Raw genomic sequence first — 19570 nt, forward strand, 5'->3', positions numbered from 1 at the left:
GGCCAGGAGGCGTGGTTCAACCATGGGATCAACCATTCAAAGGGGACGAGAAGACGTCACAATATAGCATATTATTTAAAAATTCAGGGTAAATTTTACATCTACAAGTCAAATAGGCTAATTAGACTGACTCCAAACCCAGATTTCTTCATTTTATTGTCCCACACATACTAACATCGTCATTAAAAATGTATAGAAATAAAAAGCTAAGATTTCCATTGCTTTAGAATCATTTAATTTAATCTTTCTTTAAAAGACCTCACAGGGGATTTGATTTTGAATATACAGAGGTTACCGATTTATCCTATTTTGTATTACTGCTGTTATGCTGTGAATAAAATGTTAAAAAATTTATAAAAACAGTAAAATTTACACATTTATACATTATTATATCTTGTAAATTTAAAATCAAATAATGCTATGTACAGTAAGTACTGATTTGAAGTCAAGAAGTATTCTGCAGTATAAAATGGCACAATCATACTTGCCATGTCATTATTTTACCACAAGATGGAAACATAATATTAGAAATAAAAAACTTTTTTACCCCGCAAAACTCATTCTTATTGCTTATAAAGTGACCTAAATGTTGTTTCCAAGATGAGAGTGTACAACAACAGTGTAGCCTAATATATGTTAGGCCTATGGTATGAACACAGCCTCCTACTGTCTTTGAATTGTTGTAAAATGATTAATAAATCTACCTTGCACCTATTTTTTATTCAAGTTATGGCATGAGAAACACACAAAATGCCAGATTGTTTTTTTTAACTTGCAATAGTCAATATACAAATTGTACGGTCAAAAATATGGATTAGGTCTAGACCTTTCAATTCAATTCATATTCAATTCAATTCAAATCAGCTTTATTGGCATGAATGTATAACAACAATATTGCCAAAGCTACAAATAAATTACATAGGATTAATTTCATACATTTCATTAAATAAGTAAATAAATCAGTAAAAGTTGTGTTGTGTGTGTGTTTTTAAAAAATAAAATAATTAAAAATATATAAAATTTAAACATTACGTGAAAAATAAAAGTATGTAAATAAAACAGTAAGCATGTGTGTTAGAAAATGAAAATAATATATTAAATTAAAATAAATAAATAAAACACATACTTTCACACAGTTTATGAGCAAGATCAGTGCAGCAGATTCTATCCATGGAAGTGGAAGGGTGATTGAATTCTGGCTTGTTGTGCTTTGTTGTGCATGATCACAGCCCCTACCTGTCCACATCAGGAAAGTTCAAGATAGACTATTAAAATATTTCTGCAAATGCAACAAATGCACAAATCGCACCCTGGGCATATGCTGTTTTTATTTTCTTTAGTAATAACCAACTAAGAGTATCCGCACGTTTCAAAGCTGTAGCTTTTTATTTCAGTTTTGACAGGTAAAGGTATGATTCATACCACTCGAGATGTTATTTGATGCCAAGGAAACACAGCGACTACATTTCCCATAATTCTAGAGAAACTGTTGCCATGGAGGCGTGCTTGGCTTCTCATTTCCGGGGTTGGCAGCAAGAACAATAATGTTTACGAACTAGCTTGTACCGTGCATGTTTTGTTACAGAGAATGGCTATAAAACTAAACTCGTATATGCGTCTGTTGAGATAACTGAGAGATAAGACGCTTGTAGTCCGTGTGTATTTGTTCACCGTCGCAGAGGTTTGGCGCTGCTAATGCGCGCGACTTTTCAAAGTGGGCGAGTCTGCGGCTCTTAAAGAGGACGTCTGACCGGGCCAGCCGGTTGTCTTACAAAGTTTAGTGCTTGGCCAAAATACATGCAAACCTTCGTTAAACTTTTTATGAATCTACATCTTTGATCGAAAGTATTTGTTCTAGCTCTTTCACGACCAGACCTTTTTCTTTCTCCGTCGGAGTCATTGTTGCTAAGGCAAGCTAATAACATGCCCAGGTTAACGGTGCCTCTTGTTAGCTAGCTTCACTGCTTTGTAATGTAAACAGTACTTAGCTTAATGTGGCCAGCAGTTAATAACGCCACGTAACTTAACTTTACCGTATAAGTAAAGGAATAAGCAATTGACCAAAAGAAGCGTCTTTCCCATTTATGCCAACAGGTAAGCTAAAGTTAACGTTATATGTCTGCTTTGACTTAAACTTTTTGCTAACTTGTAACGTTAATGTTAGCTAAGTTATCACTGACCTACTATAAGTAATTTAACGCCAACATCAAACGTATTACAAACATTATTCCTGGCTGTTTGTGATGTGTCCTCTTTGTTTTTGCACCTCTCTGCAGAACATCACCCTAACGTACATCAACAGGCTCTGCATCATGTCTATTGATTTTGACAGTGCGGCTCTTCAAACCCAGCATGATGAAGAAGAATACGACCAGGAGGACTATGCAAGAGAGCAAGAGGTTACTTATAAGACACACCGCTGCTGCACTGTGAAGTTGTTGGGATAACGTTTGTGTTTAGTTGTTGGACTTTGTTGTGTCACTTGCCAGTGTGAGTTTGGTAATGGTACTCTGTTAGTTTCTTCAAAAATATTCATGCAACTTTTTGAGCATCACATTTGTCAGGTCTTATGTGTTTTTCTTAGTGTTGTTGTTGCTCGGGAAGCAGTCAAGGTTTGAATGGCCTGTTTCACAGTTAGACAGGCATGCTGTTTTATTACTCACGCCTACAATGTGTTGCGCCATTAACCTGAGCTATTATTGGCTCAAGGAAAAAGGCCTCTTCCAGGTGTGTCACGCTGAAACTAGCTCTGCCCCGTTGTTTCCCTACTTTCTCTCTATTTAGGTTACTGTGCTTGAACCCACTTGTACCAAACAGAGCGAGCATGAAGAAACCTTCACAGGATGTTTTACCAGTGAGCTACAGAAGAATTGGCCTTTTGCAAGAATATTCATCTTGAGAATGGATTTTTTTCCTTTGGTATAGCCTATGTATTATGCAAGTTAGTCAAGTGGAAAATGTTTGCCACCGGTAATTGGAATGTTTCTGCTCCAGTTAACCTTGCTATATGTTTTGTCTAAACAATGGAGTTCTTTGGGAGCAAACACAACAGTACTGCAGGGAGCTGACAACATGCCAGGCGCATTTTGGATGGTATTCTCTGCTAGGAGGTTATCATGTGGCTTCACAGCTGAAACAGAAGTGCCTCTTAAATCTTTGTTAAATGTGTAAGTCGGATAATATGGGTCCTTCGGTTGTGGACACAGTGGAGGATTTGAGGAATATTCAACGGTCCTTGTGGGAAGTAAGTCCAGCTGGCTGTACTTGTTCTATCACATGGCTAGTTGTAAAGCAAGACTAGTCAACCTGTTGCTGAGGCAGTGGATTTGCCTTGTCGTTTTTGTGTCATTAAGAGCTAAGATATTTTGACAGAAAAAGACAAGTTGGTCAGTGTTTTGATTCTCAGTTCGTGTTTGAGTATTTTATACATACACAGCTTTATTTTAGGGTTGCAGCTAACAATTACCTTGATTGCTGATTAATCTGAAAATCTAACAGCAGCAAATCCTCACATTTAGGTATCTTAAACCAGTGAATGTTTGGAAAGTTTGCCTGATGAAAATGTATTAAACATCATTGATTAATGATGTTTAATACATGCTTATAAATGACACATACAAGAACAAAATAATCGTGAACACTAAAACCTATGCAAAATGTTTTTATCAGCTACACTGAGCCCTATTCCTCTCGAGACAATATCATTTAATCCATTTACAAATGCACCCCTGACACATTCTGTCTCTCAGGCTGTCAGCGATTGCTTCTCTGTGCTGTTTTTTTTCTAACTGTGTTACTTTATAATCTGGTTGCTGAGCAACCTTGGTGACTCATTTCCATGTGCGATTTTTCCGCAGCTACAGAAATTGCTCACAGACCTGCCCGATGACATGCTGGAGGACAGCAGAGACTCCTCCCTAGAGCTGGAGTACTCTACCTGCAGCAATAAAAACACTGGCAACAGGTAATACACATTTTGCTCTTGAAACATTAGTAGTCTGAGATTTACAGAACTTGAGTGTGGTTCAATACAATCAGACAAACTTGATTGCAGTGCAATAATTTAGCTTTTTTCCCCTGTCCACTCAGTCCACAGTCCACATGGACTCAGCAATGGTCAGCTCATCCAAGGCAAACCTCTCATGAACAGGTTGGTTGTCAGTTTGTTTTCGATGATTTTATCTTCTGAACTTTTAAAGGAAAGAAAAAATCACTATTACTGTCGATGTCTCCCTGAAGAACTATGAAGTTGACTTTGATCAACGCTCACATGATGAGTATGCTTATGAGGATGGAGCTGCTCCGATCAGTGGACATCGGAGTCATCCTCAAAGTCAACCTCTGCCTCACACCTGGAACCAGCAGCCACAGGATCATCAGTTTACCCAGGGAGACTATACATACACCAGCATAGGCACAGAGAAATCTACAGAGACAAATGATTTCTCCACCAATGAGTATGACTCTAAATCATACCCTCAAGGCACTAATAACGCTGTAGTGTATAATGGAGAAGTAGGAAGAAGAGACAACCTAAACTCCCGGGAACACACCAACGACAGAAAGCATTGTCAAGTGAGTGGAGTTTTATGTCTTTTTTTGTCATTGCAGCCTATGAAAACATCAGCAGAGTTATTGATGGTTCATTGCAGTGATTTTTGCTCCTGTCTCTTAAAGGATCACCCAGGATTAAATAGGCTTTCTGTCTGTTTTATTTTAAATGAGCTGTACAAACCTAAAATCTGTACAATTTGATTATGTGTTTGAGAAAGAGATTGCATTTCAAGTGTGCAACATTTTTGATCTTCAGGATTTAAACTCTGGAATGGGGGACAGAGTTGTAGATCAGTACAAGGCCAGCTACAATCCTCACCATCCTGCCCATCAGCCAAAGATGTTTAACTCACAGGCCGCTAACCAAGAAGGTCAACTTGACCGTCTGCAAAGAGAATTCCTTGACTCGACACAACGTGAGTCGTAAAGTCTTGATTTGGTTGGTGGATTAACAGCACGATTGTGACGAGTGACATGCAAATCACAGTAGTGTAATAGCTGACAAGTGATCATAGTCAGTTTAGCTGAACAGATTCATCCAAGTCAATAATCTGAATCTGAAATAGTGTTTTGTTGTTTACAACAGTTAAAATGCAAAGTGCCATTGAGCAATACACTGAACTGTCATCTGCTCCACTTTAGTTGTTCTGTGGACGATAATCCACAAAATGAGTTGTTTTAACTGATTAAAAATAATGTGCTGAATATGTCCATGTGCCAGCCATATGAACTACAGATATCATGAGCCTTTATCACAGTTTAACAGTATTATTTTAGAGTGGCGGTGTTTTAGTTATCGTTGCAATTCATCAGCCTCCAGACAAAATATACCTGAACTACTATTTGATGTGAAACACTAAGTTCAGTATTTCAGAAAACAAACAAATCCTTGTGTCGAAATAACAACAATTAGCTTATTATGGCTATTGTTATATGTCTCTGTCATGCACAGATATATTCAGCCTGACTACAGGTAAAATGTATTTTTATTGACATTGTAGCTGTGATAGCCTTAATATTCATCCGTATGTAAAGACGGAGAGCCTTGTTCTAGTGCGGCAGTTTATCACTGTGAAACTGGAGACCTAACGTGTTATTCTATCATGTTCACCCTTTCAAATGTAAGTGATCGATGTGTTGAATATACATTTTGTGCTGTATTTCAGAAACTGCTGATAGGGAGCAGCTTGCCCAGCTCCAGATTTTAAACAAGGCTCAACAGAGGCAAATTGAAGACTTGGAACGAAAGATGGAGGATTCAAGACGTAATATGAGATATCTCGAGCATCAGTTTGCAATAGTCAAAGGTATTTTTCAGTTTTTGCTTTCAATACGAGGTATGGGACTTGAAGTTAACTTTAATGCAGTACATTGCCCATGGAAAAGTAATGGGATTACTGGTTTTGTGACACTTTAAGGTTTGGAATTTAATGTTGTTGCATGTTGTGATTTATTGTTCTTTTTTTAAATTTATTTTCAAACATTTAAAAGCTAACATTAAAGATTATGTGGAAATTAAACAAATCACTAGATGTTGGAATAAATAAATCACCAACTCTAGGCCACTGTGAAGAGTTGTAAAGATTTTTTTTCACCATGTCTGACCCTTGTGTTTGTTTTTGCTGAGACACTATACAAGCCAAAGGGCTGGTTGTCTGTCAAGCTATAGCACTAATTGAGATTGATAGAAGGAAATAAAATTGGATGTCTTCACTATATATGCCCTTATGACTCTTAAAAAGACATTTATAGAAACTGGCGTTTTGTGTCCTTGGTCTCTTACTAGATGTGCTGTACAAACATAATCCCATTTTTTCCCGCCATCAACAGATGAAAAGGATGGGCTTGCAGTAAGTCTAAAGGAATCGAGTCGATTGGTTGAAGAGGCCAAGGAGAGAGAGGTTCAAATGCAAAACAAGTTGAGGGCAATGGAGCAGCAAATACAAGTCCTTACTGAAAGAGACCAGGAGGTAAGTTCTGTGCTGGTCCACACTACGGTTTTTCTCCTTCTCACCATCTTAATTGTTTTAAGCAAAATAGGAGACAGGTTATCTGTAATTAAGAAACTTGTATAAAAAAATCATTAATCTTTGAGAAGACAATAGATGGATAGATTGATAAGTACTTTATTGATCCTAAAGTGTAAAGTGCACTATCTGACAGTGCTCAAAAGTATACATAAATAATAGTAATAATCCATTCATCTATCTTTTACACACATGCAGCTCACACTATGGATCGACCGATATGTTTTTTCCGGGCCAATCCCGATTATTAGTAACCAATTAGACCGACGACCGATATACATTTGCTGTAAAATTTTTAATCTTTGTGTCAAAATTTATAACACAAACTCCAACACAAAACTTAAATTAAAGTTAATTGTCATGTTTAATCACTATAAATAGTAAATTAAATGAATTAGAGTCCATCCCAGAGATGGACTTGCTAACTATGAGTGATAAATTATTGTAAACTTTGTCTTTACCTGCTGCCCTTTATATTGTATTTATGTTATATTGTTAAGATTTTATTGATACATTTATTGGTTCTGTTCTTTATCTGTACTCTTATTAGTTTTTCATTACTAAATAATTGCCTTTTAGAATGTTATTTAAAAAAGAATACATTCAGAACAGTAATCAAATTTAACATTTTATTATAACTGTTTTCAGAGAAGCCATAAAAGTAAAGTTTACAGCAGCAAAGTAAAAATATAAAATCAATATCTCACTGGAAACAAATGGAACATGTAAAATAAACTATATTCCTGACATAAAAATACTGAATAAAGTTTAGAATGAGAAGACATCAGTCCCTATCAGTCGTACCTCCTCCTCCTCCTCCTCTTCCCTCTGCTGCTGCTGGAAGAGAGCAGCTGAGTTTACAATAATTTGCTAAATTTTAAGGTATGTAGCACGTGCTCGTGTAAAATCAAAACACAGCGGCGGTGGATGAGACAGAGCAGATTAAAATATTGCTTTGTACATGTTCCTGCTTATTGTACTGATGCAGTATCAGCTTTTACCAGTGCTGCTAGTTTTGCTGCACTTACTTACAGTAACAGGCGTAGTCATGGTCAAATTGTGTAATCAACACTGATCTGCTCCGCTAGCTCCACTCGGTGTGTGTGTGCGGAGCGCTGCTGAGAGAGGAGGTGAGAGGCTGCAGCGTGGTGGCTGGCTCGCTCTGTTAGCTACTTTCTCACAATAGTCAGTGTTGATAGGCTTTTACTGGTGACTTGTAACCAATCAGCTAGTACTGTGGGCGGGACATTGCTCCAGCCCATAAAGTGGTTAGTACAGACAGAAAGGGGCTGCAGCAGAGCCATAGGAGTATGTTTTTAAAATGACCGATGCAGATTATTGGAAAATGCTGAATATCGGCCACGATAATTGGCCAGACTGTTTATTGGTCAACCCATGGCTCACACATACACAATTTTACTTTGTTTGCAGAACATGAAGAAGCAAAGGGTGGCAGAGGCTGCAGTGGACAGCATGAAACAGCAGATGTTGGAGCTTTGTCGTTCCGACACGTTGTCCAGAACGCGGGAGCAGCATGACAGAGACCTTACTGTCATAAAGGAGCAGCATGAGTCTGCACTGTTGACACTACAGCAGAAACTAGACTCTACCTCTCAGGCTCTGAACGAACAGGTCTGTAGTGTTACTGTTACAGGATGCAGCAATGGCAAAGCTATTCACAACCCATAGTTTTGAATTCAGACAGATGTCCAGATTCAACATGCAGACATTGTAAAATCCTGTGTTGTTTCTTTTTGTGTTGGTTCTAGATTGATGTTGGTCAGAGGTTGCGAGAGCAGGTGAAGCAGCTGGAGCGCCAGAAAGAAGAAGAGCAACTGGAGAGAGCCAGAGTCGTTAACGCCCTCACTCAGCGTCTGGAGGAGAGTCAACAACAATGTGCCAAGCTGCTGCAGACAAGTGAGTGAAGGGGTGAATGTGGATTGCTACCACATTTTATGTATTTTGTTTGTTTGTCTGTTTTGAGAAGAAATTACAGAACACGAATGAGAAACTTCTCTGCAGGTGTGTTTTATTTTTAATTCGCTCAATTCCAAATAAGCTTTTCTTCTCTGTTGCGGTACTGTTTTCTTCAGGTTCAGTGCAGGAGACAACTCAGATGCAAATCAAACTACAACAGGCTCAATCAGCCAAGGCCCTGAGTGAAAAATGAACAAAGTCTTACAGGTTTGCTCTGATTTTTCTGCCCCAGAATGGAACCACTGTCAAAATGTTATTACTCAAAAAAAAGATTAAACCTTTAATTTTTTTTATTTATCCTGAAGGAGGATCTAGCCGATTTGAAGGAGCAGATCACTCTGTATGAATCTGCTGTGAAACATGGTGTTATTGCATTAGACCTGAGCAGTGACTGGGAGAACCAGCTGTCTGAATCCTGTGTGGATTTAGGATTAAAGAAAACAAACAGGAAAAATGGCATGCTTCACAGGTACACCATCATTATAGAGCAGATTCATTGTCATCTGGTCTTGCTGCACCGCCTGTGTCCTTTTGTCTTTGTGCTAGATACTGTGCTACCTTGTCAACTCGCAGTATTTCTACTTCATTGTCACCACTTCCATCAATAACCATCAAAATCAAACTTTCCCTACTGTTTGGTTAGCGCTGCCCTGGCTCACCTTTCGGACTCCAAGCTGCCCAAAGATGAAGCGTTGCGACTGCTGCGAGTGGAGATGCAGCGGTGCCTGGGTAGTCTGAAGGGAAAGCGGACAAAGATCAGTCAGCTGCAGGAGGAGCTCCAGCTCTCTCAGGGTCGAGTGAACGAGCTCCAGACCCAGTTAGATGAAGCCAAGCTCAGTTCTTCGGTGAGGACTCCCCTCTACATGACCAGACACAAGCAGTAATATTGCACTGCTGAGCAAAGCATTTCACACTGTACCTGTCCATACTGATAGCTATTACTCAGATTTTCATCTGATTTTCTGCTGATAAAAACAGAAATATGAAAAGCATGCAAATGTTTCAGATAAGAGAACAAACCTATTAAAACATATGGATCTGACAGGATTAAAGTATTATATTCTTGTATGTTTCTTGCCAACACTCTTCAGTTGTGGTGGCCTAAAAAGGAACAAATGTCATCAAAGCTCTCATAAATGGTGTGTTACAAGCATAAGTGATCATAAGAAAACTGCATCTGTGTTCACAGGTCAGAGAGACGAGCCAGATGAAACATGTGGACTTATGCGGAGTGCCTCAGAAAGAGTTGATGCGACTACAAGAAGACAATAGACACTTGCAGGAACAAGTGGAGGTTGGTTGTAGTCTACCGTCAAATGAATTATGTTCTTTTTATTTTTAGACTATAAGAAAAGATTAATGAAAGATGTGGTATATCCAAACTCTAGGTCTTAGAAAAAAAGAATAAGGAGCTGAAACAGAGTGAGGAAAAGGTGAAGTCTGCTAACTCTGAGCTTTGCACCAAGATGAGGGAGATGATCCAGGAATTAGACCAAGAGAAGCAGGAGGCAGCTGAGAGGTAAGACATGGAGGGAGGAAATAAGATTATATTAAACGTTTTCTTTACTTTTAAATAATCTTAGTGTGTTTTTATACATACGTTTCTGTTTCTTCATGGAGATCTGAGCGTATTCATCAGCAGTATAGGGACGATGTCGTGAACCGGATCAGAACGGAGCTCATGCTGGAACACAATGGTCTTGTTGAACAGCTGACTGCACAGCACCAACAGCAGGTCCAACAGTTACAGTAAGTCCTCTGCACCTGTCACTGAAAATCGTAGTTTTCTGGAAAACGTTTCAGCTCATACAGTACTTCTTCACAGGACCCAGCTGTCTGAGGCCAATGATAAGATGTTGGCTGTGCAAGAATGTTACATATCTGTCTGCAAGGAAAAGGACATGCTTGAAGAAAGTGTACGCAACAGGATGAAGGAGGAGGCTTTGATCAGGGAAAATGAGGTATGTAATATCAGAAACAGTTGGACGCACTTCTTACGCTCGCCAAACCTATAAATGACTAAACTGTGTTGATTCATATTAGTAAGTTATTTATTATAATTTACTTTTTTTAAATTTTGTATGTGTTGACTCATCTGGGATGCAAAGCTTTTAGTATTTTCTACTATTTGTTTACTGTATTGCTACACGCTGTATTGCACAAGTCTGTTTCTCACTGATTGCGTTGCCTGTATCCAACATTGAATAACTGTGGACTGAGAATGGTTTGGTTCTCATTCCCAGCAAAACATGAGAGAGGAGAGTGGCACAGCTATGGAGAAGCTGCGGGCTGAGCTTGAGGCTCAGCATCAGGCCTCAATAAACCAGCTCAAAGCTCTCTGGTCCAAAGAAAAGGAGACAGAGATCCAGCTGCAGGTGAACTCTCAGGTAGCCGTGGCCAAGGCTGCTTGGAAGGAGGAACTACAAAAGGTATGATTTCCTGAAATTACTATCCAGCTCCCTCAATTCCCTGATGGCGATTTTATGTTAGACCTGAAAGTTTTTACTGCTTCTGTGCAGATAGAGAAAACCTGGGTCCAGAAGCTGGAGGAGGCTAGGAGAGAGAAACACAGGGAAACTGCTGAGGCTACCTGTCAGGCAGATGAGACTGAGGCCAGCAGTGTGACAATTTCTGTTGAGGAGCTGGACTCCAGGCTCAGTGCCCAGAAACAGGAGCTGCAACTGGAAGCTGACAAAGTCAAACGCAAAGCTGTGGAGGAAGCAAGGAAACAAACCCAGAGAGAGCTACATGAGAAACACTTGGAGGACATGGCCAAACAGGTCAGTGTTTGTTTGTTTTTAATAATACTTGTGCTAGTTAGCAAAGTGCGAGTGGCACCAATTGGAATCATTCCAAGGCCACTAGACTTGCTAAGGCTGTGTTACATTTTTTTTCTCCTCAGTTTTTTCACACAGTTTCCCAGATAGACAACGTTTTATCTGATTCATCCCTCAATTATTTGAAATCATCAAATCAATTAGTTGTCCATAAAAAAATATATATACATACCATACTCTATTGCCCAAACATTTTCAGCTATTTTGCCTTCATTAGGGGTTGACACATTTAGTAGTGGACAGTTGTTTTTTCAGGTTGAAGGTGCAGTAACGAGGGCCTACAATCACTGGATTGAGGATTTCACTTCATTACCAGAATACCAAGACTCTCTACAAACAGAGAGGGAGAAATGGGAAGAAGTAGAAGAAAAACACACCGAACAAAGGGTATATAAAGGTTTTCTTTTTGTGAGTTACAAAATTGTCACTGCTGTCAACTGGCTTTTGTATTCTGATCATTTATATTTTAATTTGAATGTGTCAGATAACCCAGGCTCTGAAGGAGGCCGAGGAGCAGTGGCATAAGAAGCACAAGAACCAGTTGGAGGAGCAGAGCTCTGGAACACAGAGGGTGGAGGAGCTCCAAGAGGAGGTGGCAGCTCTCCAGACTCAGCTGGAGCAAGTGAGGAGAGAGCAAACGGCCCTACTGAAGGCTGAGCTGGCCGGAGCTAAAGCAGCCTGGAACAGAGACAAACAACAAGAGATCTCTGCCATGCAGCTCCGCAGTGAGCAGGTGCATCAAACCAAGGTGCAAGAGCAGTGCAAAAAGCTGGAGCAGGCTTTGCAGCAGGCCAGAGAGGACTTGGCCCTCCAGAAAAAGGAGCTGCTCTTGCAGATGGAGGCCAAGCTACAGCAAACGCTGAGGGCCCGAAAGGAAGAGTGGAGATGTCAGCATGCAGAGAAGGAGCACGCCAGCAGACAGCAGATGAGAGGAGAATTACTAGCAGAGCTGCAGACTGCTCTGGCAGAGGTCCAGGCACAACTTCTCAGAGATCCCAAAACAGATCAGCAGGACACTGAAGACATCAGGAGGAGCAGCGGGGCCACATCAGAGGGCACAATAACACACATCATCCAAACATTCTGCAAAGACATAGTCAACAGAGCAGTATCTCAAGCCAAGACCGAGTGGAAGAAAGTGAGTTGGGATTGGATTGTCTGTTGTCTAAAGAAGTAAGGCATTTTATTTGTTAATCATGTAGGACTGTCACTAGGCTTGTTCCGATTGGCGATTGGATCAGCTATCGCGGATTGAAGGGATGATCAGCGATTTGTTTTTCATGTGCCGATATTTAGGCGATTTTAACTAACTCACTATCTAAGATGACACAAAAACTGTCTCTAGAATCTTCACTCCACAGCAGTGTTTCCCATTTATTGATTTATTTGTGACAACACGCCACACCACAATATCAACGCCATATACTATTTAATATGAGTAAAATCATAATTGTGGACCTGCACATAGTGCGTAGATTCACTCAGCACCTCTGCTTGCTCGCGCTCTCTCTCTCCCCCTCTCTCACAAACACATTGAAGCAGAGCCATTTGTAACTTAATACATTCAAGTTAACTTATGAGAAGTTAGATTATCTATTTTCTTAACACAATGCTGTCAATGTCGGAGACCCACCTTCAAGTAAGTTATAAGCAAGCATGTATGGAGACTAGCTAGTATAGGTAGCTATGTTAACTTTAGAATACTGCTGGGTTGTTGAGGTTAGCACGCTGTACATAGCTGCTAGTTGATAGCTATTTACGCACCTAGTAATTCATTCTGTGGGAAACACTGTACTGTGCATTCACAGATGTTTCTGGTGGTTTCTCTTAAAGCTAAAAACCTATTTCTTTCATGCTGGCATTTCTCTGGCATGCTGTAACATAACACCGCCCCCTGGCATGTAGCCATGATTAGACGATGTGAAAATAGAGTAGATCGTCCAACCCTAACTGACACTCCACTATGCAGAATGATTCATTTACTGAGTCTGCAGAAGGCAAAGGTTAGAGCGTTCTTGCACAAGAACTACACAAAGCAAAAAAAGAAGGTCAAGTTATGTGGTGAAAAAACAGCAAAGGAAAATGATAAGCCGTCTTACACATAAATTTGCAAGCTCCCAAGATTTTACTAATGCAACATTCCAACCTGCAAGTGCAGGTCAGTGTGCGGACAGCTTCTCCTTTTCCTTTACCACAAGAAGTACTGCTATGATTAAATTCTGTAGCATTCAATTATGATTTGTCTGAATTTTGTCTATTTTATGAGGTAAAATGTTTATAATTTGTTTAATCCCTTTATGGTTTCATTCTTGCCCCCACAGATAAGTGAGGAGAGACTGAGTCATGTGTTAAAAGAAACACAGCAACAGCATGAGAGAGCAATCAGCAAAATGCAAAGTATGTAATGTGCTCTTGTCATCTCTTCACTCAGCAGGACATTGTAAAAAACATCCATTTTGATTAGACGGTAGTGTGATAGTGCCCATCAACAAGTTTACATGGCGATAACTGTACTCTGTTTCCAGGCTCTTTGTCCCAGAGGAAGGAGCAGACTCGTTGCAGAAAGGAGTGCTCTGAGACTGTAAGTAAGCTGCAGAAGAAGAACCAGGAGCTCCAGAGACACTTAGAGAAAGCCTGTCGTCAACTCCAGCACAGCGTACGAGAGCACAAAACTGCAATGCAGAATCTGAAAGGTATTTAATGCATTTTAAATGTTTATTTAAATGTCATGACTAAATACTCAGCCTAAGCAGTATCTATGTTGATGGTCTACAACACTGTTTATTGTAGATCAGTATGAAAGCGGCTTACAAAATGCAAAAGAGGAACATCTGCAGCAGCTAGAGGACGTCAAGAGAGCCAAAGAATCCTCAGGGTCGGTGCTTTTTTTTTTTTTTTTTTTTATCTTCTCCTTTTCTTGTCTCTTGTCCAATGAAATTAAATGTGGCCAGGCCAGGAATGATAAGGCCAAACACACAATAAATTTTATGGGTTTTTATTCCCCGACTGGACTCAAATGAGAGAGGGTTTAAGGCAGTTGGTGGTTATACAAAACACAGGAATAACTTTCTTACTCGTCCTTTGCTTATTGCATCTGATCTCAACTATGTGACTTAACAGTACTCTATAGTAACCCTTAACCATACCACAATATGTAATCTGCTGCCATAAACTAGTTTACACTCACTCTGGTAGACTTCAGTTACTTCTAAACAGGAACTCTAGACCTAAATTCTCAACAACCAAAGCTGTAAAATAGCCAAAATCTGGACATCTAGATTAGATAACACCACTCTACAACAGTAGTGGCCTTTCTAAATAGAGAAAAATAAAAAAACAACTATAAATAAATACATTTACTTAGCCACATAATGCATTGAGTTCATAAACTCAAGGTGAAATATTTAAATTTACCATAAAACATAAAATACATTCATTCACAGAATACAATTTACCCAGTACTTTGTACAGAAACTCTCTAAATATGAAACAAACATTGTTTATTTACAGCCTCAGTATAAATACACTAATATAATGTGATTTTGTTTGTTAATACACTTCATTGTCACTCACGCTGTCGCCGCTGGTCAGTCTCTTCCCATTGTAGTGCGCACACACACACACACTCAGCTATCAATCATTAGCAATCCGCTGGGACACCCAGGTCTTCATGCATCTACCTTGGTCTGCTACGTAGTTAACTCTTTTGTCTGCCGATCTTAAGGATTATTACTGTACTTTACCATGGAAATATCCTCCGTATCGATAAACCAAAGTACATCCCTTGCCGTTTCTCTACACCGCGGGACCAACACTTCCGTATTTCCCCGTGTCCCATCCTTCTTATATACAGTCTATGGTCCCATCGGAAACGCTACCCTCTCGCACAAGCCGTCCCATGTAGTACTCTTAAAGTGACAGTGCCATTAAATACAGAGGACAGTTATCGCTGCAATAACCAGCAACTACATAACATTATAACCTACATAACACTATTTAACTCTGTACCCCTGGTTCACCTGGCTACATAAATATTGTTTATATTGATATTTTTTATGCAACATGCCCTCCTTTCTGTGTGTATCAAATATATTTCAATCAATATACAAAATATTTACATGGTTAATTTGTGGAAAATTTATATAAAGGGAAAAATAACCGAAGTAGTGTGAAGTTTAGTGAAGCTTAATCTTTGTTTTGTGTGCAATACAAAGTAATTATTTTAAAATGACTAAAAATACACCTGGGTTCACTGTTGTGTGGTTACAGTCTAAAAAAACAATGTACATTAGTTCAGATGGTAGTTCTACAGACCTTTTGTATTTATAAAACCTGAATTCAGCAGATAATAGTAAGTTCAGTGTTCAGTGAAACTATTAATAATACTTCTTCTACTACTGCTTTTATTTAATATATGGACTTTCTTTTTTTATAAGCTCCATGATTAGCATGCTGTTAGTAGCATAGCAATAATAGTAGTTAATGAACAACGAATTTTAATGAAATGCAACACATTGTTTTTGCTTACAGGAATTCTGAGCAGCAACAAAATCTTCAGCAAGGCCTTGAGGAGATGAAACAGCAATACCTGATGACTGTAGAAAAGATCAGAGGTTGGTAATAATGCTGATTTTTAGAGGACCTGGGTTGATTTATTATAATCAGTTTTTAGGGACCTCAACAAGTAATTTTCTTGTGCATGTCCCAGGTGAAAAGCACAGATCACAATTGTGTTTGGGGTTTTTTTATGGCAGGAGACATGCTGCGTTACCTCCAGGAGAGTCGGGAGCGAGCAGCAGAGATGATCCGTGTGGAGGTGCAGAGGGAGAGGCAGGACACTGTCAGAAAGATGCGGCGCTATTATCTGACCTGTCTGCAGGAGATACTGGAGGACGGAGGAAAGACTACAGGGCAAGAGGCCATAATTGAACTAAACTTGGATGCTTGCTTCAGCATGACTCTTCAAACTAATTGCATTGATCTTCCTGTCTTTTGCAGGGCTGAAAAGAAAATAATGAATGCTGCAAGCAAGCTGGCAGCCATGGCTAAAGTACTGGAGACGCCTATCAAAAGTAAATCCGGAAAGAACTACAGTCTACAGAGTGAGTCATGTTGTGCAAAACTGCTTTGTTTGTTTCAAAGTATCAATTTGGTGTGAATCAGTGGTTTGCATTGACAGGTTGTTTGATGGCTCTGTCCACAGCTGACTGCCCTCCAGGTAGACACGCAGGTTTCACTAAGAACCTGTCCACACTAACTGAGCTTCCTGACATCAGGCCAGAGGAGGGACCCCACAGGGAAAAGACTTGTGCTGATTCAGAGCAGAAATCAACCGCAGAAGCAAGAACTAAACCTTTACGTTACCAGGACATTTCTGCAACTGGGAAGGAGGAGGCCTCCATGGATGCAGGGCTGAAACACCAAACTGCTACATACACACACCTCCGCTCTTACAAACCTCAAGAGATGGCTTCTCCATCCCAGGTGGATTTTGTCAGTTCTTCTGTGAGGAGTAAAAGCAGGGAGCTGTACCTGCAGGGAGTTGACAACCGCCTCGACTCAGGGCGACAGAGCAAACCCTTTCTCATCCAGGAGGCTCCTGTCCGAGATGAGAAGCGGACGGACTGGAGCATGACCAGTAGTGACTCTGACACGGGCTTGCAGGTCTCCACGCTTTCCTACTCAGGGAAGAAAGTAGAACCAGTGAAGCCGTTTTCTGCCAGTGACTTAGCAGAGTTTGGTGACCTCACCCCGGATGTTTCTGACATGACTGTTTATAATGAAATTGCCAAGAAGACACCTCATACCCAGACCATGAACTTCCACCATGCAAAGATGAGTACACACAGAGAGCCCACCCCCGGCTCTGAGGGTGAGAAGCAGCATGGAGTTTATTCCAGGCCTCTGTTCTCTGAGTTGAGACAGCGGCAGCAGGACAGCGGCTTCGACAGTCCGTTCTACCAACAAAAATGACAGTGAAGTAGGGAGCTTGGAACTGAACCATTTCAGTCAGCTGACCAAATAGTGCCTTTAATACAGTGTGTAAAGTTTACATGATGTAGAACCTTTGCCTTCGTAGTCGCCTGCGGCGTCTTTTTGTGTTGTGTTTAACATCGTTAAAGGAATAGTTTGGAAATTTTGGGAAACAACTATTTGTGAGTTGAAAAGATTCTCTCATGTCTGTACGCTCAGCATAAGGCTACAGCCAGCAGCTGCTTAGCTTGGCATAAAAACTGTAAACAAAGGTAATAAAATCCAACTTTAAATCTCACTAGGTAGAAAATTTTATCTTATTCAGAGAGCTGTTTTCCCCTGTTTCAGTTTTTTTGCCAAGCTAACTGGCTGCTGTTGGTAGCTTCATATTTATTATACAGACAGTCTTCATTTGACACTCAACAAGAAAGTGAGTGAGCATATTTCCCAAGCTTTGGCGAATGATTGCGTTGATGCTTGATGTTTTTGTAAAAGCAGCACTGACCACATTTTAAACCTCGTACTGGCCTGATAATCTCTCACTTCAGGCATAACTCACACTTAAACAGCAAAACAGGTTCTGTAAATATTTGAAAATATCTTTTGGCCTCTAACACTCCTTTTCACATTTCAGTTTACCTACTTATTGCACTGACTAAACCGCCAAAAACACCGAAAAGTGTTTTTCAAAGAAAATGTATTTTCAGGTCAGTTGCTGTTGCTCTGCCATTCTTAACCCTGAATCAGAGATAGGCAGCTTTACAAAACCACGTGTGCTGGATATGGTGTAGGCTCTGTTGCTTGTGCAACACTTATGTCACTCTGTGTTCTCTTTTCTCTCTCTGGGATCAGAAAGATTTAGAGACCAGTGATTCTGTGTCTTTTATATTTTGAAATATTTTATATCACGTCAATGAGATATGTTGTGCATAAATTGTAAATGTGTTTTTATAATTGGCTTTAATTCATTTTAATAAATCTTATCATATTTGCAAACTAAGAAGGAATAATTAGTTTATTTTAAAAGCTGAATTCTGACAAACATGGTGAAGTGTTACCTAAAAAAGTGGCCTGATTTTCTGATGTTTCTGGAGCAGCAATAGTAATGTTTCCAACAGCAAAGTCACTAATATTTCTGAATATTACTGAAAATATATCTAAAATGTCAGTAAAATATTCCTGACATCAAAATACTGTGAAGTTAATAAAGAATGAAGAACTATCAGTCCTTCCTCCTGTCCTCCTCCTCCCTCTGCTGCTGCGATTCACTGCCTGCAGGTTATAAGGTTACACTGCTAGAGGAGCGGATGTTTGTCTCAGCTAGCAGCAATTAGTTTACAAGAATATACAATTTTAAGATTACCATGTTCTGGTACAACCCCTAAATAAAATGCACCTGAAAATGAGCATAATGTGACCACTTTAAGCAGCCATCCTTTCAGCTAGAGTTGAGCTAAAACAATTAGGCCCAAGTAATGAGTTGATAATCATCAAAAAAAGAAAAGAAAAAGTTGGATGCCAAAATGTCCCCCAAATACACTGGTTCCCCGTAGATCACACTGGGCTTCAATCAATCAATCGAGAATATCAATAATGAAAATAAGGCAACCTCTCAGCTTCATGTTCTTCAATCATAGAAGAAGGAAACCCAACGAGTGAACTCAAAACACATTAAAACCCAAATAAGTTTAGAATGCTCAAAATATTTGTGGAAACTGATTATCTCAAACTTTTATAATATTTTAAGTAAACCTTAGCTTAAATATAATACATTTTTAAAAATATTTAATTTCTGCATATTAAATTGATTCCCTGATGCTTATTAAAATTTAATTCCACTAATTCTTTACTCAAATGTAATTGTGCACAACTGAGGGAAATGTATTGTGCTAGACTCAAATACTAATGGAAACTCACTCTACAAAATTCCTACTAGTCAACTTGAAATTTACAAAATGCCCATTTTCAGATAGTAGTCCTGAAAAATACAAATACAACTCTGTTATTACAATTCAAGTTCCCTTTTAGTGTCAAAATCTTAAACATCTTTCATTTTTACATTTAACAGACACAAAATAAGGCACATCTTGCATAAAGCTGAATAGACTAAGTAATTGACTGCTTGATCAGATAATTAACCAGCAACAATTTTGATAATTTGTTTTCATTCTTTTTGCAATAATGTTGAACATTTCCAGATTC

General features: G+C 39.4%; 1 protein-coding gene across 1 annotated transcript; it reads left to right on the forward strand.

The window, feature by feature from the left end:
• Positions 1-1526: 1526 nt before the first annotated feature.
• On the forward strand, positions 1527-18368 carry cep152 (centrosomal protein 152). Its single transcript, XM_038706487.1, is given in 29 exon segments — positions 1527-2094; positions 2277-2399; positions 3858-3964; positions 4090-4150; positions 4240-4575; positions 4811-4970; positions 5721-5861; positions 6385-6524; positions 8013-8213; positions 8351-8498; positions 8675-8743; positions 8746-8765; positions 8864-9027; positions 9202-9403; positions 9748-9852; positions 9947-10077; positions 10179-10307; positions 10384-10519; positions 10802-10987; positions 11078-11338; positions 11651-11782; positions 11880-12533; positions 13717-13792; positions 13921-14088; positions 14186-14270; positions 15926-16008; positions 16150-16306; positions 16394-16497; positions 16599-18368. Coding segments are annotated over 28 exon segments (5013 nt in total). The 5' UTR covers positions 1527-2094; positions 2277-2312; the 3' UTR covers positions 17369-18368.
• Positions 18369-19570: the final 1202 nt, after the last annotated feature.

The sequence above is a fragment of the Micropterus salmoides genome, unplaced genomic scaffold (genome assembly GCF_014851395.1).
Source record: "Micropterus salmoides isolate LMB-PRFRI ecotype aquatic unplaced genomic scaffold, ASM1485139v1 Ms_hic_scaffold_8, whole genome shotgun sequence".
Taxonomy (NCBI): Eukaryota; Metazoa; Chordata; class Actinopteri; order Centrarchiformes; family Centrarchidae; genus Micropterus; species Micropterus salmoides.